Source organism: Halichoerus grypus, chromosome 5 (assembly GCF_964656455.1).
Source record: "Halichoerus grypus chromosome 5, mHalGry1.hap1.1, whole genome shotgun sequence".
NCBI classification, from domain to species: Eukaryota; Metazoa; Chordata; class Mammalia; order Carnivora; family Phocidae; genus Halichoerus; species Halichoerus grypus.
In genome coordinates, this window is record NC_135716.1 from 145,441,298 (window position 1) to 145,462,567 (window position 21,270).

General features: G+C 54.3%; 1 protein-coding gene across 4 annotated transcripts in view; it reads left to right on the plus strand.

Annotated features, from left to right (window-relative positions):
* GLIS1 (GLIS family zinc finger 1) overlaps positions 1-21,270 on the plus strand; it is a 221,123-nt gene that overhangs the window by 137,610 nt on the left and 62,243 nt on the right. For all 4 annotated transcript variants that reach the window (XR_013448186.1, XM_078073123.1, XM_036075235.2 and 1 more), the window contains exon 4: positions 2,904-3,786. Coding sequence is in view for 3 of the 4 variants with exons in the window: in XM_078073123.1 (XP_077929249.1) it covers positions 2,904-3,786 (883 nt within the window). In the remaining variant the exon portion in view is untranslated. The remainder of the gene's footprint in view (positions 1-2,903; positions 3,787-21,270) is intronic.

Below are 21,270 nucleotides of genomic sequence, written 5' to 3' on the forward strand. Positions count from 1 at the left end.
CTCAGCAGAGTTTAACTGTTCCCATGAGAGCCGGTCCTCCATCTCCCCCATGAGAAGGGAAGCCTCTCAAGGGCAGGGACCTGGTTTGTGAACCATCTCATGTCCCCAGCATCACCCAGCACAGAGGGAAAAGCCTGCAGAGGGACCTCTCTGGCCCTTCGCCCAGGCTTGAGCCCCTGAACCAGTGGGTACACAGACCCCACGAGATCCGAAGTCACCCTCCTGTCCCCTTGAGCCTCTGTCGGAGGAACGCTAGTTTTCCCAAGTTCAGCAGCTCCCTTCAGGGTCCATGATGACAGACAGAAGAACATTGGAGTCCTTGATGCTTGGAACGTTGAGGCTGCCAGGAAACGTAATGGTCATCAAGTTCCATCATTTTGCAGAGGGGGAGGCTGGGCCCCTGGCAGGACAGTGCTGTGGGAAAATCACAGGCTGCTGGTTCAGACAGGTCGAGGTCCCAATTCCTGCTGTAACACTGCCTGCCTCTGGGCGCTTGGGCAAGCTGCTTCGGTTTTCCTAAGTATGCACCAGATGGTGGGCTCTCCCCCTGAAGAATTTGATTATGCATTCAGCAGATAGCACACATCGTTCTGTTGCGGTGGGGTTGCGTGGGATGGCCCTCGGGAAAGCGCCCGGCCCGCAGGGCTGCTCAGCACTTGTTTGCTCTGTCCAGGGACCCCTGCTCACAGTTCCAGACGTGTGACGTGTGACGGGAGTCACCTGGGGAGCCCAGGGCTCAGGCGTGGGGCAGGATGGGAGCGGCCTCAGGCCTGCCGGGGACAGAGGGACCGAGAGGGCAAGCAGGAGGCTGCCTCAGCTGGCAGGGGCCAGGAGACACCACAGCCTTAGTTGCCCTCTCCCCACCTGCTGCCATGGGAGGTTCTGTTGTCGTATTCGGGTAATTCAGTCACAGGCGCTACGGCTGTTCTCTGCTGCTGGTTCTTAAGCCTGATGCTGTTTTTTAAAGGGATTGGTTCCAAACAGATGCTTACCTGGAGGCCCAGCTCTGCCAGGCCCAGGATGACGACCATGCAAGGACGGCTATGCTTTTATTTATTTATTTTTTAAGCTTCACGAAGTCACAACTTTCCTATCAGATCTTTAAGCTCCTCAGGGCTTTTCTGCCAGCAGCGGTGGCCCAGCGTCCCCAGGCCCGGGGAAGGGGATGTGCATTTGCTGTCCACCTTGGAGTCCACGCTCCTTCTGATTCCACCCAGTGGCTGCGCTCTGGACAGGGAAGAGAGGTCTTTGCTGGGTGAGGCAGAGAATTGGTCAAGTGTAGCTGAGAAACAGAAGGGCCCTTTTCACAAGCCTATATCTGGGGAGCACTTCAGGTTTATCCTGGAGAAATGCACACCCCCAGGAGAAGGGGAACCTGGCTCCCGGCCCAAGCCCCGTCACCGGCTTGCTGCTCGGGACTGTGGGCAAGCCCTGTGCCCTCTTGGCTCCTTTCCTGTCTGTGCGGTCATGGGGATGGAGCCCATGCTCTCTGAGCGCCTCTGGGCTCTGTCTTTCTCCCCTGTGCCCCCCCCTTCCTCCTCCTGAGTAGTGCTGGGGCTGCCCCAGCTGCAGGGAGCCAGAGAGGGAGGCTGGGCTGCAGGGCCACGTGGAAAGCAGGGACAGGTGATGATCCCACAGCCCCTTTGCAGAGAGCTACGGAACACTGGCGGTGATCTGGCAGTAATAAACGCACCATTCACCCTGCCATTGTCTCTCCAGAGGGCTGTCACGGCATCTGCTGTCCCTCTTGATCCTGGCAGCCACCCTCTGAAGCAGTGAGGGCTAGTCCTTGTTTTACAGGTGAGGAAACTGAGGCTCAGGCAGGCCCAGGGACACATGGGGTGTCCTCGTCAGGCTTTGAGCACATAAGCAGGCTTCCTGTTGTGCCCAGCCAGCCAAGGTGCTTCTTTGATCCTCCGTCCAGCATCACCTGGCTGGTGGCCGGGGATCCTGGGGCCTCTGCCTGCACTTACATGTCCTGCATTTGGGGAGGGCCCTCTCTCGGAACACGTGTACCACATGCGTGCTGAAGACCCATCACACCATCATCACTCTCAGGAGGAGAATTGTTCCAGTGTCGGGATGAGGAGAGAGGCCCAGAGTGCCTTGCCCAGCTTTGTGCAGCGGGGAGTGTCTGAGCCTGGCCTCAAACCCCGGTCTCCTGCCTCCACTGTGCAGCCCTCCCAGCCTGCCTGCCCACAGCCTCCCCCAGAGTTGTGTTTCGTGCAGTCACAATGTCTGGGCTTGAAATCCCGGGACCACCCCACCAGGCTTTTCCTCAGTCATTCTTGGGATGCCCCATGTCACCATGACTTGTGTTTCAGACCCCCAACCCACTGACATTAACTGTGGAAAAGACAGATTGCTTGGGGCAAAATGCCACAGAATTAACATTTCTAACTTAAAAAGATTACAAAAATTAAGAAAGATCTAAGGGACAAGTAGGCCGAATTTAAAACAAACTGGACCTGGATGTCTCTCCAAATGCCAGTCTTAGCCTTCTTCCTCCAGAACTCACTAGAAGGTCATGGGGAGGTCAGGGCAGACCCTAGGGAGGCCTCAGCGACAGGGCAGGACGGCAGCCGGGGCTGGAGAGGGCAAGCTGGATTTGGTAAAAGGATGACAGGGGACTCTTTCCTGGCATCCTCTTCAGACCTCCTGCCTTTCTTGAACCTCTTCCCAGCCCCGTCCTCTTTCTCTCTCTCTCCTGTTTGCCCCCATATTCTTCCCTGCTGACCAGACCTCCAGCCTCTGGCTTCTCTCTTCCTCTGCTTCCAGCCCTCCACCTCCACCCCTGCTCTGGGCTTCCCATCCCTTGGTCCCAGGTTCCCTGCTGTCCCCCGCTGGGGCCTCCCCTCTGTGGAGTGCCCCCCCTCATGGCCTCTCTGCTCCCTGTCTTCCAGGTCGCCCAGACCTCAGGCCACGTATGTGAATGGTGGCCTTCCGGCCACGCAGCACATCAAGCAGGAGTCCCTGCCTGACTACCAGGCCATGACAGAAGCTCGCACACCCTTGTCCGCTCACTGCCGGGCCCCGCCAGCCACTGGCCTGCACACAGACCTGGACCTGCCGGGCCGAGGCCTCGCTAACCCCGCACCTTCCTGCTACCTTTTGGGCTGCGAACCCAGCTCTGGCCTGGGCCCCCCGCCTGAGGCCCACCTCCCTGAGGGCAGCCTAAAGCGCTGCTGCCTCCTGGGCCTGCCCCCCACCTCCTCGGCCTCCTCCTCACCCTGCGTGTCCTCCGATGTCACCTCCATCATCCGCTCTTCCCAGACAGCTTTGGTCACCTGCGTCAATGGACTCCGGAGCCCCCTGCTGCCAGGAGAGCTGGGGGGGCCTCCCAAGCGGGCCCGGCCTGGCCCTGCGACCACGGAGAGCCACGAGGGTGGTTTGCAGCTGGAAGCCTGCCGGAAGGGGGGCTTCCTGAAGCAGGAGCCCGCGGACGAGTTCTCAGATCTCTTTGGGCCGCCTCCCCAGCAAGGCCTGCCTCCCCCCTACCCCGCACCTCAGTTGCCGCCCGGCTCGAGCCTTGGAGGCCTGGGGTTGGGCCTGGGCAGGGGGGCGGCGGGCCGGCAGGCCTGCCGGTGGGTGGACTGCTGTGCGGCCTACGAGCAGCAGGAGGAGCTGGTGCGGCACATCGAGAAGAGCCACATTGACCAGCGCAAGGGCGAGGACTTCACCTGCTTCTGGGCGGGCTGCGTGCGCCGCTACAAGCCCTTCAACGCCCGCTACAAGCTGCTCATCCACATGAGGGTGCACTCGGGCGAGAAGCCCAACAAGTGCATGGTGAGTTCCCACGGCCGCCAGGCCGAGCAGCGCAGCCCCCACCTCCGCGCTAGGGATGGCTTCCCAGGGGGGTTCCTGAGCTGGGGGCTGGCGGGGATCCCCTGCGGTCGAGGACGGAAGGACCGATGCTGTGGATGTGGCCACTGGTCAGGACAGTCGCCCCCCCCCCCCCCCACGGGGAGTCTTGGCTCCTCTGCTTACCAGGTGTCCCATCCCCCATCCCAAGGCGTACCGCCTGATCAAACACACTTGTTCGGGTCGTGACAGTACACACTCTGAGGTCAGAGCAGGCCCAGGCAGATGCTCACCGTCTCACCCACCTGGGGTCAGGTGCGTCGTAGACACCTGCTTTCCTCCAGCGCGGGGCCTTCATCGGGCAGCCTTCCCGGTGAGGGTCTCTGGGCCTCCAAGGAGGGCCGCGTCCTCACAGGCATCCAGCCTGGGAGCTGTGGCTCCCTTGGGCAGGTTTTGGGGTAAGGCCAGGGTTAACCTATAAGGATCCAGCAGTGACGAGGCTGGGGTAGAGCCTCAGTTTCCTGGGAACAAACACACATGAACTGTGGGCACCTAGGTTCAAGCTCCTCTGACTTGTCATTTCTGCGTTGTGCTTTCGTGGTGGTGGAAATCCATATCAGAGTCTTTGTCTCTGATATCCTCAGGAGACCTGCTGTGCCTACCCCCAAGGCCCAGCTACCCCACCAGGAGAGGCACCTGCCTGGGAATGGAAGGGCTGGAGGAGCCGCCCAGTCTTCCAGGGCCCAGCTCCACCTTCTCAGCCACTGGGGCATTGGTGAGGCAGGGGAAGAAGCAGCGGGTCTGGTCTGCAAGACCGCGTCCTAGCCAACGTCGAGTTCTCCGGCATTCGCATGCTGTCACTGATGCTGGACCCTGCTTCGTGAAGTGTTTGGTCTGGGAAGGAGTGCACTTCTGTTCCTGCTCAAGGCCCAGGGCAGCATTTGTAGGGGCCAGAGGGGAGGCAGAAAGCTTTGGCAACTGGCAGCATAAACTCCCCCTTCCTGGAACCAGGTGGTCACCCTTGGGGCCCTATCTGCTTGTGGAGCTGTGGTCTGGGCATGCAACTGGACCAGCTTATTCAGCTCAAGGGGGCTGGGTCTTGAGGATGAGGAGGAGGTCACTTTATAGACAAGTGGGGTGGTGAACAGCCTCTGCAAAAGGACAGAACAGGAGGGAGCCCGTGGTTGGTGTGTTGGTGTTGTGGGGAGAGGCTGAGCTGGGCAGGCTGAGAATTTGACTTCATCATGTGTCTTGGGGTTGAGGGCATGCTGGAAGGAGCTGGTGGCCGGGCCAGTCCTGGGGATGCCTCTGTTTGTCTGGGGTGTTGTGACACATGGCTTGATGAAAGGCATGCCCCCGCCTGGAAGGAGATGACCGCAGACTTCCAGAAGACAGAGGGCCCCTTCTCCCTCTGAGACCCTGGAGCTGATAGCTGCTAAGCAGCAGTCCTTCACGTCTCCTCTCCTGTGGGGGATCCTACTGGTGTCGGCAAGGGGCTGATGTGGAGGCCCAAGCCCTGGCACAGTGTGGTCAGTGGCCTTCGCCCACCAGGGCCTCCGGTGTGGAATTATAGCATGTGGGAGTGCCCATGTGGACTGTAGGGACTTTGGAGATAATCTAGCCTTCCCTGCCTGTTTTCTGGGAAACGGAGGCCTAGTGAGCAGGTCAGAGAGGCCCAGTTTACCCAGTGCAATGTGGGAATCTCTCTCTATGGTTCTTTCTCCTGGGCCAGCCAGGATCTCACTTGATTCAGCAAACTCCACAGAACACTGGCTTACACCTGGCTTGTGCCTGGCTCTGGGGACCCAGACCTGGACTTCCCAAGGTCTTCGCCTGCAGGCACCCATGGTCAGTAAGGGGTGGGAGATGGGTGTGGACAGGTTCTGCATGGAGTTTGTATAGGCCCAGGGACGGGAGGCCCAGAAGGGCTTCATGGAGGAGGTGATGTTCAAGCCATGTCTGTACTCACCCATGGTTGCATTTAATCTTTATAAAACTCCTGTAAAACCAAGGTTTTACAGATGAAGCAACAAGGGTTCAATGGAGTCCAGCCGATCTTCTACCTGCTACTATGAGAATACCTTATCTTGCCTCTTGAGGGGTTCAGGCTTATGGTGATAATACTAGCAAGCAGCTTCTCAGTGTTGACTACATGCAGGAGCCATTCTTTTGGCAGGGGGAGGAGCAGAGGGAAAGGGAGCGAGAGAATCTTAAGCAGGTTCTGTGCTCAGCATGGAGCCGTACGTGGGGCTTGATCTCCCCACCCTGAGATCATGACCTGAGCCAAAATCAAGAGTTGGACGCTTAACCCACTGAGCCTCCCAGGTGCCCCAGGAGCCATTCTAAGTGATAACTCCGTGCGGTCCTCGTAACAACTCTACGGGATAGATACTATTAACCCCCATTTTACAGATGAGGAAACTGGGGCTCACATTGCATAATTTGCCCCAGTTCACACAGGTAGTTAGGGGCAAACAGTAACCAACAACGGTAATAGAGGCTATCATCATCACAGTAATAATAGTAACAACAATAGAAGTAACTTGCCCGTGGTTGCACAGCTAGTAACCATTAGCGTGAAATCTGAACCCACATCTTCCTAAACTGTGATGCTTTTGTTTGTGTAGATGGTCCTGTTACACTCATTGTTCTCTGGCGCCCTGCTGGGTGCCATCATCCAGAGTTGGGGCAGAGACCTCCTCTGAGCTCCTCCCCGCCCGCCATGGGAGCGCGCCCCCTTCCTGCATCGCTGGCGCAGTAGGTGACCCAGGGGAAGGGGCACCCAAATAAATAAAATCTCCCTTCCCTGTAAAATTATTAATTTCTCATGACAGGCCTCTGCTACCATGTGCTGTAATAGACAAAGGAATTTTGGACCCGGATCCTCTGGAGAACAGGAAATAGATGAGACACTTTGATTGAAGAGTAAATGGCCCACTAAAATAGCAGTTAATCCTTTTATTATCTTTCCAGCAGCCGTGTGCACAGTTCTTTCATGAGGTAAGCCTTCCCCGCCCCGTCCAACTGTAACACTCCAGGCCCGGCAGCTGGTTTACATTTAGCCTGTGGAGCCTCCGCTCACGCACCAGGCGGGCCGGGAGGCACAGCGAGGAGCCGGCCGCCCCCTGCCCAGGTTCTCCGTGCTCAGGGCGGCCTGGGATCGGATCGGGCCTCGGCTCGCGGGGGCCCCCGGGCTAGACCGCGCCGTCCGGCCCCCGCTCTGCCCTCGCCGCGGCCCGTCCACGCCATCCAGAGGAAGCTCCCTAATCTCTCTGCAATATCCTGTTATGTTTCTTATGTTGTCCGAGTTGTCTTAGCCTTATTAAATGTGGGGTTTCATCTGCATTAGGATAGCGAGGATACGTCCAAGCCAAATACTGCCGCGACGCCTCCAAGACGTTAACTTTGAAAAGATTAATTTCTTGCTTTCTTAGGTTGGGTCTCCCAGACAGTTGGAATTCTGATTGTCTGAGACTGCAGAAATTAGCAGGCTGTGTAGTTTGCTTTTCTGTACATGAAGAAAAAGGCAGGGCGAAAAAGGAAAACCTTTCATAACCTTGGGTTTTAGAAAACAACAGTAATGATAGTAACAATCCCTGTCTTTGTGAAGAGGCTTCCCGGAGCTGTGAGTGCAGTGTGGAAAGTGTGTGTAGACAGGTGAAAAGCCCAGGCCTTGGAGTCACACCAACCCGGGTCCCCACCTGGGCCTGCCACGTAGCAGCTGTGTGACCTCAGGCAGGTGACCTAGCCTTTCTGAACTGTAGCACACTCGGTTGTAAAATGGGGCTATAATAGTACTCGTCTTTTAAGGATTGTTGTCATTAGGGTTTGAAGAGATGACTTAGGGTGGTGCATCCCCCATCACGCTCTGTCATATCAACTGGTGCTGAGGTGGGCAGGGCTGTCACCCATGCCGGTGACCTTGTCAGGTGTCTGCCAGCAATGGGGAGCACCTGCTCCGTGCCAGACAGTGTCTGCTTAGGGTGACTGGAGCTAGAAGGGGGAACTGGGGCAGAGGCATAGGGAGGAGGCTCTGGTCCCTGCCCTCACAGGCCTGGGAGCCTCGAGGCTGGTCTTACATCCTGCCTGGCTTCCTCTGGTAGCTGCATTTGCACTGATCACTGATCCCCATCCCTTATGCCCCTCTCCCCTGTTTGCCACTCTGTCCCCAGTGCCATTGAACCTGGGACCAGGGAAATACATCCCACCAAAAGCTGAGCATTATTGATTGGCCGTGATCAGCCAAGGAACTCAGAACACCAGCCACCTGGCTGGGCCTTCCCAGCTCCCAGAGGGCTAGCCCGGGCCAAATCTACGCTCATCTCCTCTAATCCTGGGGCTTCTGGCTCTCTCTTTTTGCTTTACCTCGGTCCCCCAACCCCTGAGAAATAAACAGCACTGGGTGCTGGGAAAGGTGGGGGAGGCAGAAGGAACTGCTCTTTTTTGAGACTCAGGGCTTCTAATACCCTGGCCCAGTGCTAGCCATGTCCCAGTCCGTGGTCAAAACTCTGAGGCCCAGAGAGGCTAAATCAGATCCCAAGGTCACGCAGTCTGCCAGGTGGCAGGGTACAGCTCCCCGTCAGATTTGCCCACCTGCTCTGCCAGGCTGTGAGTTGGAAGTCAGAGAAAAGCTTGACTGGGGCAGGGGCGGAGGGTGTCTGAGATCCTATTTTACGGAAAGTCCTCAGGGAGAAGAGAACAAATATATTCTGAGGTATGTGATGTACAACCATGAGTCATCATTCCCATTTTTCAGAAGAGGCTGATGTTCACAGATGAAATGGTTTACTCTGGGTCGCCTGGCTCAGCTGCCTGGACCATTCCACAGGCCACACGGCCTCCTGCCCACCTGCCTTTGCTCAGCCTCTTCCTTAGCAGAGTCGAGTCCTCGGTGCTTCTCAAACCACATTGGGGCGGGGCGGGGGGGGGTCCCTGGGCATCTGCTCCTCCCCCATTCCATGTCCTGAGACTAGCCCTGCGGGTTGGTCATGTTTCTGGGCCAGCAGACACCCCTGACTCATGTCAACATCTCCAACTCATTTTTGGGAATTTTCCTAGTGCCCAAAATGTGTGAGCAGGTGGGGCTATCAGTCCATCTTCGTCATGTACAGAGCAGAGACAGGGAAGACAGACCCTGAGAGGACAGTGAGGGGCCCAGGATCCCAGAGCAAATGGGGCAGCTTCAGTGGACAGGGAGATTCCAGAAGGGGCTGGTAACCCAAGGTTGGGAAAGGTTAGACTGGGAGAGTGACCTCAGCCGAGGGCAGAGTCCTCCCCAGAAACACTTGACTCACCTGAAGGACAGGCGCCCCTGCATGCTGGGCCTCATCCTGGGTGCTGGGGGTCCTGAGACAAAGATGAGGTGGTGTGACTTCTGGCACCATAGGAAGGACACCAATTATCCTTGAATCTTTTTTTTTTATTGTTATGTTAATCCCCATACATTACATCATTAGTTTTAGATGTAGTGTTCCATGATTCATTGTTTGTGCATAACACCCAGTGCTCCATGCAGAACGTGCCCTCTTTAATACCCATCACCAGGCTAACCCCTCCTCCCACCCCCCTCCCCTCTAGAACCCTCAGTTTGTTTTTCAGAGTCCATCGTCTCTCATGGTTCGTCTACCCCTCCGATTTCCCCCCCTTCATTCTTCCCTTCCTGCTATATTCTTCTTTTTTTTTTTTCTTAACATATATTGCATTATTTGTTTCAGAGGTACAGATCTGAGATTCAAGTCTTGCACAATTCACAGCGCTTACCAGAGCACATACCCTCCCCAGTGTCTATCACCCAGTCACCCCATCCCTCCCACCCCACCCCCCACTCCAGCAACCCTCAGTTTGTTTCCTGAGATTAAGAATTCCTCATATCAGTGAGGTCATATGATACATGTCTTTCTCTGTTTGACTTATTTCACTCAGCATAATACCCTCCAGTTCCATCCACGTCGTTGCAAATGGCAAGATCTCATTCCTTTTGATGGCTGCATAATATTCCATTGTATATACATATACCACATCTTCTTTATCCATTCATCTGTTGATGGACATCTTGGCTCTTTCCACAGTTTGGCTATTGTGGACATTGCTGCTATAAACATCGGGGCGCACGTACCCGAAAGATCCCTACTTTTGTATCTTTGGGGTAAATACCCAGTAGTGCAATTGCTGGATCGTATGGTAGCTCTATTTTCAACTTTTTGAGGAACCTCCATACTGTTTTCCAGAGTGGCTGCACCAGCTTGCATTCCCACCAACATTGTAGGAGGGTTCCCCTTTCTCCGCATCCCCGCCAACATCTGTCATTTCCTGACTTGCTAATTTTAGCCATTCTGACTGGTGTGAGGTGGTATCTCATTGAGGTTTTGATTTGGATTTCCCTGATGCCGAGCGATGTTAAGCACTTTTTCATGTGTCTGTTGGCCATTTGGATGTCTTCTTTGGAAAAATGTCTGTTCATGTCTTCTGCCCATTTCTTGATTGGATTATTTGTTCTTTGGGTGTTGAGTTTGATAAGTTCTTTATAGATTTTGGATACTAGCCCTTTATCTGATATGTCATTTGCAAATATCTTCTCCCATTCTGTCGGTTGTCTTTTGGTTTTGTTGACTGTTTCCTTTGCTTTGCAAAAGCTTTTTATCTTGATGAAGTCCCAATAGTTCATTTTTGCCCTTGCTTCCCTTGCCTTTGGCGATGTTTCTAGGAAGAAGAAGTTGCTGTGGCTGAGGTCGAAGAGGTTGCTGCCTGTGTTCTTCTTTAGGATGTTGATGGACTCCTGTCTCACATTTAGGTCTTTCAACCATTTGGAGTCTATTTTTGTGTGTGCTGTAAGGATATCCTTGAATCTTATGCTGTTATTGCTGGATGAGGGAGGGAGTGGAGCCAGGAGCTGAGGATTTGAGGTCTGGCTGCATTACCTTGTCTAAGTCAGTCAAGGGGGCTAGAACATTATTGGGCCTTTTTCAGCTTATACAGAGCTTCCACACATGCACTCCTCAGAGTGGAGAAATAATTCCTGGAGACCGGAATCATTATCCCCATTTTACAGCTGGGGAAAGTTCATGCCCAAGTTCAGGCCTCAAGTGCATCATAGGGTCAGATTTGAACCCAGGTCTCAGCCCGACTCCAGAGATGATGTGCTAACCATGACCCTAAGCCACCTCCCAGGCAGAAAACCATCAGGCTGCTTATAATATCAAGAAAATATCCAGATTTGTGCCAGGCCCTGGTGGACCATGGGGTCACAGAAGGGAATCAAAGCCAGCTTTTGGCCTGGAGGAGCCCCCGTTAAGCAGAGAAACCGATAGACGTGTGCATTTAGCGGTTTTCCCACACTAGTCACCGATCACATTGAGAGCCTGTTGCACGTCCCCTGCCCTGCAGATATGACGAGTCCTTTGTGCTGTTTTGGAAGAGAGGGCACTTGCGGGACGAGCAGTGAAACATTTCACCTTCTCTACAATAAGTAAGTCACCCGAAGATAAACTTCCTTTCTGGAGGCTGCGGTTTCCAGTGAGAGAAAAATTTATCAATTGGAGCATGTTTTCAAACCCCTGCCCTTGAAACTCCTGCTGTAAATGAGCACAGAGAGGTCAAGCTGGTCCAATCAGCTTAGGTGCCAAGTCCACCCACTTTGGAAATGGGGCCTGAGCCTCAACTCCTTGTTCTAAGGTGGGAAGGGTGTGGTAGGAAAACTTTTCCGGGCACAGGCATCTAAGTTGGCCTACAGATACGCCCCTTTTAACAACCCCACCTGGGGTCCCTCTTGGGATCAGTCAGTTCTCGTGTCTGCTTATTATCAGATGAGGAAGCCGAAGCCCAAAGAGGGTGCACCAGTGGCCCAGTGACACCCAGCAAGTTAAAGGTAGCCACGTGATGCCTGCTTTATTTCTCCCAGCCCTGAGGCTTCCTCTTGCTCCCAAACTGCTAGAGAGCCTGCACATTTCGGCTCCTTTCGCTCATTTGGGTCTTGGCTTTTGCTGGTCCCTCGGTCTGGAATGCCTTTCCCAGCCCAGCAAACTCCTAACCATCATTCACAACCCAGTCCAGCGTCCCCTCTTGCACCCCCCCTTCCCATGCCTGCTGCTCTCCCCACACATATTGCCCCTTATACAACAGTGTTTCCTGCTGTGGCCAAGTGTCTTGGGGACCACATGCCCTTTGATGTCTGGCCTGGCCTTGGAGGCAGAAGAGCTAGGCCTGCTCTCTGGTACAGAGGCTCTGCCCTAACGGCGATCTGACCTCCCACTCCAAGGCTGCATGAGTTCTCTGTGAAGTCACAAGATTGGCAGGGCCCTAAAGATGGGCATGTCTGCCCTCTAATCTGGTGCTTAGAAGTTTTCCTGCAGGAAGGCCTGAACTTGAAACCTGCCTTTGCTCCCTGTCAGCCTGTGACCGAGTGTGAGTAACTTGACTTCTGTAGGGCCCCGTGTTCTTACCTGTGAAGTGGAGGCAACAGGACAGTCGGGAAGCTTCCATGACATGCCGTGTATGACGTGGCAGTGCCTGGCACATAGTAAATGCACAGCAAACGGCTCTGTTTGGGGCAGTTTGCATTAGGAAAAGAGCAAAGGGAGAGTCTGAAATGGATAGTAGCCATGCAGTCGTGAACATCCCCAGAGGAACAGAAAGGGCTGGTGTAAATCCCAGCTTGGTTGTGGACTGGCTCTGTGACCTTGGACAGGTCCCCTCGCGGTGCTGAGCCTCAGTTTCCTGAGCTGGGAAATGGGAGAATGTCCAGCAGTCTGTGTTCGGTGAGGGCCCAACAGATGCCAGCGCCTTTTTCCTTCTTGAACCCAGGGTTCCAGCTCCACAGCGCTTGGCTTATACTGGGATGCCTTTCTCTCTCCTCTAGTTTTTAAAAATTCAGACTCAGGGGGCTTTATGAGGAGAGGCGTCCTGGAAGCTCTGGCCTTGTGATGAGATCAGAGGCCTGTACGGAGGGAGAAGGTGAGACCCCAGATGGAAATGACTTGCCCAGGGGAAGGGGAGAGGACCTGGAGACAGATGGAGTGGAGGCTCATTCCAGCTCCACTGCTCACTCGCTCTGCAACCTCGGGCAAGTCGCTTCACTCCCCAGTCTCTCTTGTTGGGTCTGTAAAATGGCAGCTGTGATGCTTTCCCCAGAAGAGTCTCTGTGCGGGGTAGCGGGGCCATGTGCTACCAACCACACAGTGCCCTGCAGGAGGAAGCAAGTTCAGCTCCCAACTCCCAGTCCAGTGCGCCTGCTCACTACCGGGCCTCAGAGGACACGGTCACCGTCACAGGCATGCTCCTGCCATCAGGCATGTCGCGGGGTAGCCGCGTGCTCCCCAAACACAATCCCTAGCCTGCAGCGTTCCCGGGCCCCCTCCTTCCCTGCTCCACAGCCCACCCTCCCCCCCCACCCCTACTTCATCTCCATCCCTGCCCACCTCCTCCTGTCCTATTTAAATTCTGAGTCAGGAATCCATGAGCCAAGGGGGACGCCTAACCAGCCCTGAGACCTCAAACAAGTCACGTGGCCTCTGGGAGCCTCAGGTTCCTGTGTGTATAAAGGGGAGACAGTTGTGAGATTAAATGAGATCATGCGTGTGGAGCACTTACCTCATGCCTGGCAAATACTTGGCGCTTGAAAACAGGAGCCTTGTTCTTTTTTTTTTTTTGAGTCATCAAACCCAAGGTCTAGCATCCTAGGGGCACCAAACTTGAGGGTCCGGGAGGAACGCTGGCCAAGTTTTGTGAACTCAGCACTGCTTTATGGAATATGAAAAAAATTAAGGATAAAAAAACACAGCTGTCTGAATTGAATTTAAAATAATAAAAGGGGGGAAAAAGCCTTTTAATTTAATGTAAATGGAATTGAAATGATTCTCTTATTAGAATGAGAAAGTCAGATAAAATCAACAGTGACTCTAAGAAAGTGTCCAGACCATGTTTTCTGAGAGGGGCATCGTGGAAATGGTAAACTGCATGACTGAGCATTAATAGGCTCTGTCTCCGCTGGATGGCAGATGGGTTAGCTGAGCGGACCTCATCTGTTTGGTGGGTGATGGTCACATGACCCCTATGGCCTCAGCCACCTTGGGTGCTCCAAGACCCAGGATGCTCAGGAGTCCTTACCTGCGCCTCTCCCTTGGGAGAGAGCCTGGTGCTCATCCGAATTGCCTCTCTCCTCACCCCTGCCAACTTTTCAACAGCTCTGTTGACACCCACACTGTGCCAGGTTTGATGCTAGAAGCATGAGGTGCAATGTCAAGTGAGGAATGGTCTGGTGGCAAGGGAATTAACACTGAAGAGGGAAAAGGCTTCCCCTAGGATGTCCTGAGAGCTGGGCTTTGAAGGGTGAGTAGGAGCTTTCTAGGTGTAGATCTCAAGGAAAGGCTTTTCGGGGAAAGAGAACAAAGCGTGGCGAAGTTTTGAGAAGTGACAGTCTTGACCCTTGTGGGAAGCCTAAGTGTCTTCTAGTGCTTGGCGTGTTATCTTCATGGGGCCGGGAGCAGAAATGGTAGTTGGAATTGGACCTTAAAGGGTCTCCAAGTTCAGTATAAGGAGCTTGAAGTCTACCCTGAGGGAAGTGCAAGGAGTGGTGGAAGGGTTCTGAGCAGGAGAGTGACACAGTGAGTGTTAACATGGAGAACACTGGGCATGTGGTGGTATGTAGTCGTCGGAGGGGGAGTGACAGCGGGCAGATGAGGACACAGAGGCCCAGGAAGGAGGCTTCGTCCCCAGGTCCACCAGAGCAGCCCCCCAGCCAGGGCCTGGGCCAGCACGGCTTGGCCGTCAGCCAGGGCCTAGACCCCAAGGCCAGGCCAGCTCAGCCCAGCAAGCCACACTGGGGCACTGTGTCCGCAAGGTTGGGTAACCGAGTTCAACCCCCTTTGGAAACGGCGTCCGGCACATTTACCAGTGGGAAACGGGAAAGGCATTTCCCATAATGTGGCTCTGTAAAGTTTGCACAACTGTTCTTTGTTTTCCGTCCATCCCCACAATAAATCTTCCTCCACTGCCAGGACGGGGCCTCCGTGGTCTGTAAGTGATTACGGCACCGACTGGTGCCTCGCTGCCTCCTCACGATGCATTCTTCTGACGTGGGGAGCGATGCAACGGGAGCCCGTCCCTGGGACTCTGTGGCTTTGCAAGTGGCCATTTCCAAATAGCAAGGAGGTGGCTGCCTGGAGGGGTGCAGCCCGCGCCAGCCCTCCACATGCCCCCGGCCCCCTGGACAAGTCTGCCGCACCAGGGGCACGAGCCTGAGAGGGCAGGCATGCACGGTAGACTGGGCTGTGCCTTTCTTGCAGATGGGACAGTGGGACTGGGGTCTCCACAGGCCTGCATTTTGGGGGGCAACACCTGGAAGTCTCTGCAGGGCCTGGAGCAAGGCGAGCACCCAGTGAGTGTCTGTTCAACTGATGAACCATCCACAGCCTCTTCGTTTTATCAGAGTGGAAAAGCATAGGGTTTTGGAGCTGAAAAAAACATTTGCACCTTCCTGGAGCCTGGGCGAGTGGTTGATGGGTGGTTCCTGTGCTGGGGGAATGCACAGGGCAGTGGCAGGACCCCTGTTTTATAGTGAGGTCACTGAGATCCAGAGCTTCTGCTAGCTGGCCGGGTGTCCCTTCTGGGACTCCACCTCATGTCCTTGGCTCCCTGCTCCGTGATCTTCCCACTGCACACGGTTGCCTTTGTACCCCCATTTAACCGTGAGTCTCTGCTTCCCAGAATCTACTGAACCCAAGTGTTAGGAGTCATTTTGACCTACGGGGTCAAAAAACCTGACCAGGTTTAGTTGCCACTGACTATGATAGCAATCAGGAGACAAGAGGGTTAGCTCCGGGAAGAAAAATGAGTCTCTTGTGCCCCACATACTTCCTCAAGGTCCTCCTCCCCTCGCACCCCCACTACCTGCCCCCATTCCTTCTCCCCAGGCAGCCAGGACAAGAAGAGGTGGCTCCCTGAGGCCATAAATCCGAATGTCTGTACTTCTGCTGTTTGCCTATGGGGAAACGGGCCCTTAGAGAGGCTTTGGCTCATTGAAGATCACAGAACAAAGGAAGGAAAGCTCAGCTCCCTGGCCTCCCAGCCCAGGGCCCTTCCCACTATACAGAGGCACCACCAGTTGAGGACCTACTAGGTGCTAGGCGCCATGTTGAGGGCTTGGATGCCTTGTCTTCATCTGTACCGTCACTGCCTCCCCTGTCCTGAAAGAACACAGGCCTGTGTGGTGTCTGCACCGAGGAAGAACCTTCGGGAAATCTCATCTGTTGCTGCTCCCAAGCCCTGCAGCACTCTTTGACAGATGGGGACCTGATGACCCACTAGAGGTCGCCCAGCAGGGGATGGCATGCGGCTTGTGCAGCCCACATGTGTCAGTGTCGCCTTCCCTCCCGGCAGGGCTCCGGGGAGACTCTAACCTCACACCTCTGCGTGCAGTGGAAAAGCACAATGATGGATCACTGCGGGCGTTAGGCCCTGAGAAGCCTGGCTTGTGCAGACGCCCAGAGGCATGCACTTCCCCTGCTTGCCTCTGCCCCTCACTTTCTTCATGCACACAAAGCCACCTGGCCTCGGGATCTCAATTTCTTCATCTGTGTGAGGAGGACTTGACTTAGTTCAAAGCTCTTGGAACTCTGGGCCCTGATTTGGGCAGTACAGGGAGAGACAGCATGGCCCAGGGGTTCAGAGCTCGGTTCCCTCCCCAGCTCTGCACTCAAACTGCCTTGTGGCTCTAGGAAAGTCCCAGACCCCTTTGGGCCCTCAGTTTCCTCACCTATAAAATGGAAGGTTTGGACTCCAGGATTCCTACGATCCTTTGAACTCAAGACTTTTAGACCCCCATCTTTATCTTTCTGCATTCCTGGCAGGGCCCCAGGGAGGAGGAAAGAGATGGAGGACAAGGAAGGGGCAGGCGTGAGGCCCCCCATGAGCCCTTTGGTCTCATCTCCTTCCACGTTCCTCTCTGTTGCTCTGCTCCAGTCACCTGGCTCTTGGCTGTTGTCCCAACATGCCAAGTTCATTCCCGCCTCAGGCTCTTTGCTTGGTTCTTCCCTTCTGCCCCACATGCTCTTGTCCCAGCCCCACCTCCGTCCACATGGGCCACTGCTTCCACGCCCTGCCGCAGCTATTCATGGGTTCAGTCTCCACCGGTTCTGTTTTTATGACCGTGGGCCCAGAGATGGAGCAAGAGAGCAATTCTGTATTAATTGATGACCAAAATGCGTGACAGCCATGGAGGCAACAAGGGAAATGATTAAACTACCCGAAAGCAGCTACCTTAAAGTGTGAGGCAGGAAGCAATGTGGTATTTGTTAGGAATGTGCTCTCCTCCAGATCCTGGATTAAGCCCTTTGTTCATGTTCTCTCAGTGAATTTTTGATGTTGGCATTACTGCCCCATTTTATAGATGAGCAGACCGAGGCTCAGAGAAGTTAAGTGTTGGGATACCAACCCCTGGCCTCCTCCCACTGCTCCAGGACACCCCCTGCGTCCACATGATTTTCTGAAATCGTGAGCTGATTACTCCTTGTTTTCACTGAGCTCGCCCCAGAGGACCCCTGACGAGGGAACTTAATTAGTTACTGTATCTTCTCAAAAGCAATCACATGGAATCTGGGCTTTTCATGGATTTGGAGCCAATCTTTCCAGTTCACCTGTGCTGAGTGGTGGGAAGGGGTTGCTCTATCAGGAATTAGCACCATGAACCCAGTCCTCATGTCCCACTTTCCTGGCTTCTATGTGCAAGAAGATAGCTGACCTCACAGCAGACTTGCAGCAGCCATCAGAGGAAGGGAGTGTTTGGGAGCAGCTGCCTGGAGCTCCAGCCCTGAGAAAGGGTCAGGATGGAAGGGCTCTGTGGCTCATGACGGCATACGCTGGGGCAGAAGAGAAAATGTGGGGAGGTCCTGTAGCCAGTAAGAGTTGGAGTCAAGACTTGAATCCAAGTAAGCCTGCAAGTATAACCGCTCCTTAGGAAGATCTAGACCCTGCCCTCAAGGTTCCTGAAATCCAGGTTCCATGTCCAAGGTCTTGCCTGATCCCTTCTTTGTCATGACCTAGGCTGGGCAAGTTATTTCATTATTCCGGTCTGTTTCCTCATCCGTTTTATGGGAATGATAATCCTGCTTTCTCTGGGTGGAATTGCTTATGGCTCCTTACCCCATGTCATCCTCATAACAAATTCATGTCTTTGGGAACATTGCCCCATCTTCACAGTGAGGACCCTGGGGCCTGGACAGGCAGGGTGGCCAGCAGAGGGTCACACAGTAGGCCCACCGTCATACCCAGGGTTGCACAGTGGGTGACACAGCGGGTCAGCAGCCCTGCCCAAAGTCATACATCGGGTCAGCAGCTATACCCAGGTCACACAGTGGGTCAGCAGCCCTGCCCAGGGTAGCACAGTGGGTCTGCTTTCATGCCCAGGGCTGCACAGTGGGTCAGCAGCCCTGCCCAGGGCCGCACAGTGGGTCTGCTTTCATGCACAGGGTCGCACAGTGTGTCAGCAGCCCTGCCCAGGGCCGCACAGTGGGTCTGCTTTCATGCACAGGGTCGCACAGTGGGTCAGCAGCCCTGCCCAGGGCCGCACAGTGGGTCTGCTTTCATGCACAGGGTCGCACAGTGGGTCAGCAGCCCTGCCCAGGGCCACACAGTGGGTCTGCTTTCATGCCCAGGGCCGCACAGTGGGTCAGCACCCCTGCCCAGGGCGTGCTATTCCCCTGCCGCACCTCTCCTTTGAGTTCTGTCGGCTGTTGTGCAGGACCATGATGGTGTTTCTCAGGCCCGCTCTGCGGCTGCTGCCCCCACAGTTGGCCCAGCCCCAGGGCTGGGGGAAGACGAGGTGTGGTCCTGAGGCCTGAGGAACAGAGGGTCTGCCGCCTGCAGTCAACACCTCTGTCAGGAAGTTCTCGGCTCGTGCCTTCAAAGCGCCAGCCTTTAATTGTCTCCACATTGTGAACCTAGGAAGGTTTGTCCTGACAACTGGTTGGTGAAATCAGCCAGGAGATCCCCCTCCCACAGCCTTTCAAGAGCTGTCTGAGGTGGTTACCGAAGGGTATAAATTAGATTCACCTGGCAAGACCCCACTTCCCCCTGGAATATTCGTGAAAACACTCTCATTGGATTCTGTCAGAGGAGCACGTATGAGGCCTGGGCCCCCAGGAACCTGGGCGAGTGAGAAGTAGGAGCTTCCCGTACTCACTGGAGAGGTGGTGAAGTGAATGGGGCCTCATCATGGCGTTTGCCGACCCCCATCTAGCTTTGGCTTCTTCCTCCATAAAAATACTAAAAATTACATTTTATGACGGCATTGGCATAAAGTCACATTCATATTATGTATTAAAACATTTTCTTTGACCTAGAAGTTCCTTTTTTTCTTCCTATTTTAAATTAAAACATTTTCATGAGTCCCTGAAAATACTGTGGACTCTCGCCACCATGCCTGCATGCCTGATGGATAAGTCAGCCCAGAAGCTGAGCCTACAGAGGCTGCAAGTCCACCCCTTCCTTTCTCTGGGCTTCTTTCATCCTCTTTGAAGAGGGTTAGGCGCCGGAAACACCAGAAAATTCTGTTGTGACGTTCTAGTCTATTCCTTCCTATACTGGTCCATTTTTTTCCCCTTATCCTTTTTTTTTTTTTTTTTTTTAAGATTTTATTTATTTATTTGACAGAGTGAGAGACAGCGAGAGAGGGAACACAAGCAGGGGGAGTGGGAGAGGGAGAAGCAGGCTTCCCGCTGAGCAGAGAGCCTGATGCGGGGCTCGATCCCAGGACCCTGGGATCAGGGATCATGACCTGAGCAGAAGGCAGCCGCTAAACCTACTGAGCCACCCAGGGGCCCCTCCCCTTATCCTCAAGTTCTTGGCTTCCATTAAGGATTCATGGACATTCACAAAAAAAGATCTATATGTAGTTGAACTGATGTAGATGAGAGAAAAGGACATAAATACACAAAAAACCTAAGCTTGTTTAGTTATTATGATTGAACTGTGTTTTCTTGGAGCCAAGAACTGTGTTTTGCCTGGAAGCCAAGGCAAAAAAGGCAGCTTGTTGAATTACAGAGTTCTGGGCTGTCTGGGAAAGGAAGAAGAGCAACCAGCTTGTGTGTTGGGGCCAGTTTTGTCTGGATCTCAAACCCTATGAGGCCGTGGTGAGAGTCCCCTGAGCTGATGGCTGGAGGAAGGCGGTTGAATTGATTGATGATAATACAGAATCATTGAACGAAACAGTAGACCTTATTTTCACTGATAATTTTTCTAATGTTCTTTGAGAAAAGCCGGGGCAAGTAAATACTGGCAGTGAAGCTACCTTACCTGTGTCCTCTAGGCTATATCGTGCTCTTAGTCTGTCCATCCCCCTTTCACAGATGAAGAAACTGAGGCTTAGAGAAGCTAAGTAACTTGACTCTGATCTTCCAGGGGGACCTGACTTCTATGGCAAGTGGCCATTCTCTGCAGACTTCACACTTCAGTTTACTACTTGGGGCACATTCGGTCCCTTCTTCAAGGAGCTCATAACCTAGGGGACTCTATGGATCTTAAAAAGAAGAGGGCAAGGCTGTGTGCTGTGTGCTCTGAGGGAGCCGAGTCCTAGGAGAAGGAGCAGCTCTCAGCCTGGGCATCGGGGAGGGGGAGTCAGCGTAGCATCATGGAGGAGGTGAGACAGGGCATTCCAGAAGGCAGTACTAGCCTGGGCCCGGAGGGGAGATGCGACACCTTGGTCAAAGCTGTGGCAGAGTGGAGAGAGGCAGCTGCCTGCCGGGTTTCTTACTTACAAGCAGAAGAAACCAGCTCTGGCTATAATGAGCCCTGTGTCCCCCTCTGTCCCCCACCCCCTAGAAATTATTGTCAGGCCCTTGTGCCCACAGACCCATGTAAGGAAAGAGGAGCAGATTTGAGGACAGGCGGGATCTCAGTTTTCCCAGAGGTCTGGAGACAGCCTACACCTGCTTCTCTAAGAGACAACAGAAAGTCCAGACACCTCTGTGCTCACTCCAGGACCAAAGCTGTGGCAGGGCATCCCACTGGCCAGGCCCATCTCTGGTCTCCCTCAGGCTGACAGGGTGTTGCTTCCTCCTTTGTGGAAGGCATGAAGGTCCTCCCTATTCACACTGTCACTTCCCACACCGAGGGATTCTTCAGTCTGGGGGAAACTGGGCAGCGAGTCAAACCAGCACATCTGTCAGCTACAGAAATGATTGGAGCCGAGAGATACCCAAGAGGGACCGTGGACAGAAGGGGATGGGGAGGCTGTTAAATGAGGGGATTGGTGCTCCACTCTGGCCGGGGTTCATTGAGGGGACGCTGGTACAGCTTGGCAGCGCAGGGGAGGAAGGTGTGAGCTGGTCTGGGGCATGCTGAGTAGGGAGGTGCCGGCCAGAGGACCGCTGGGTTGGGGGGATATGCAAGGAGATGGGGTGTCATCAGCCTGGAGGCAGACCTGGTCAGTGATAGGGAAGAGAGCCTTTATAGGATGGGGGAGGCAAAGGCCAGGGGGAG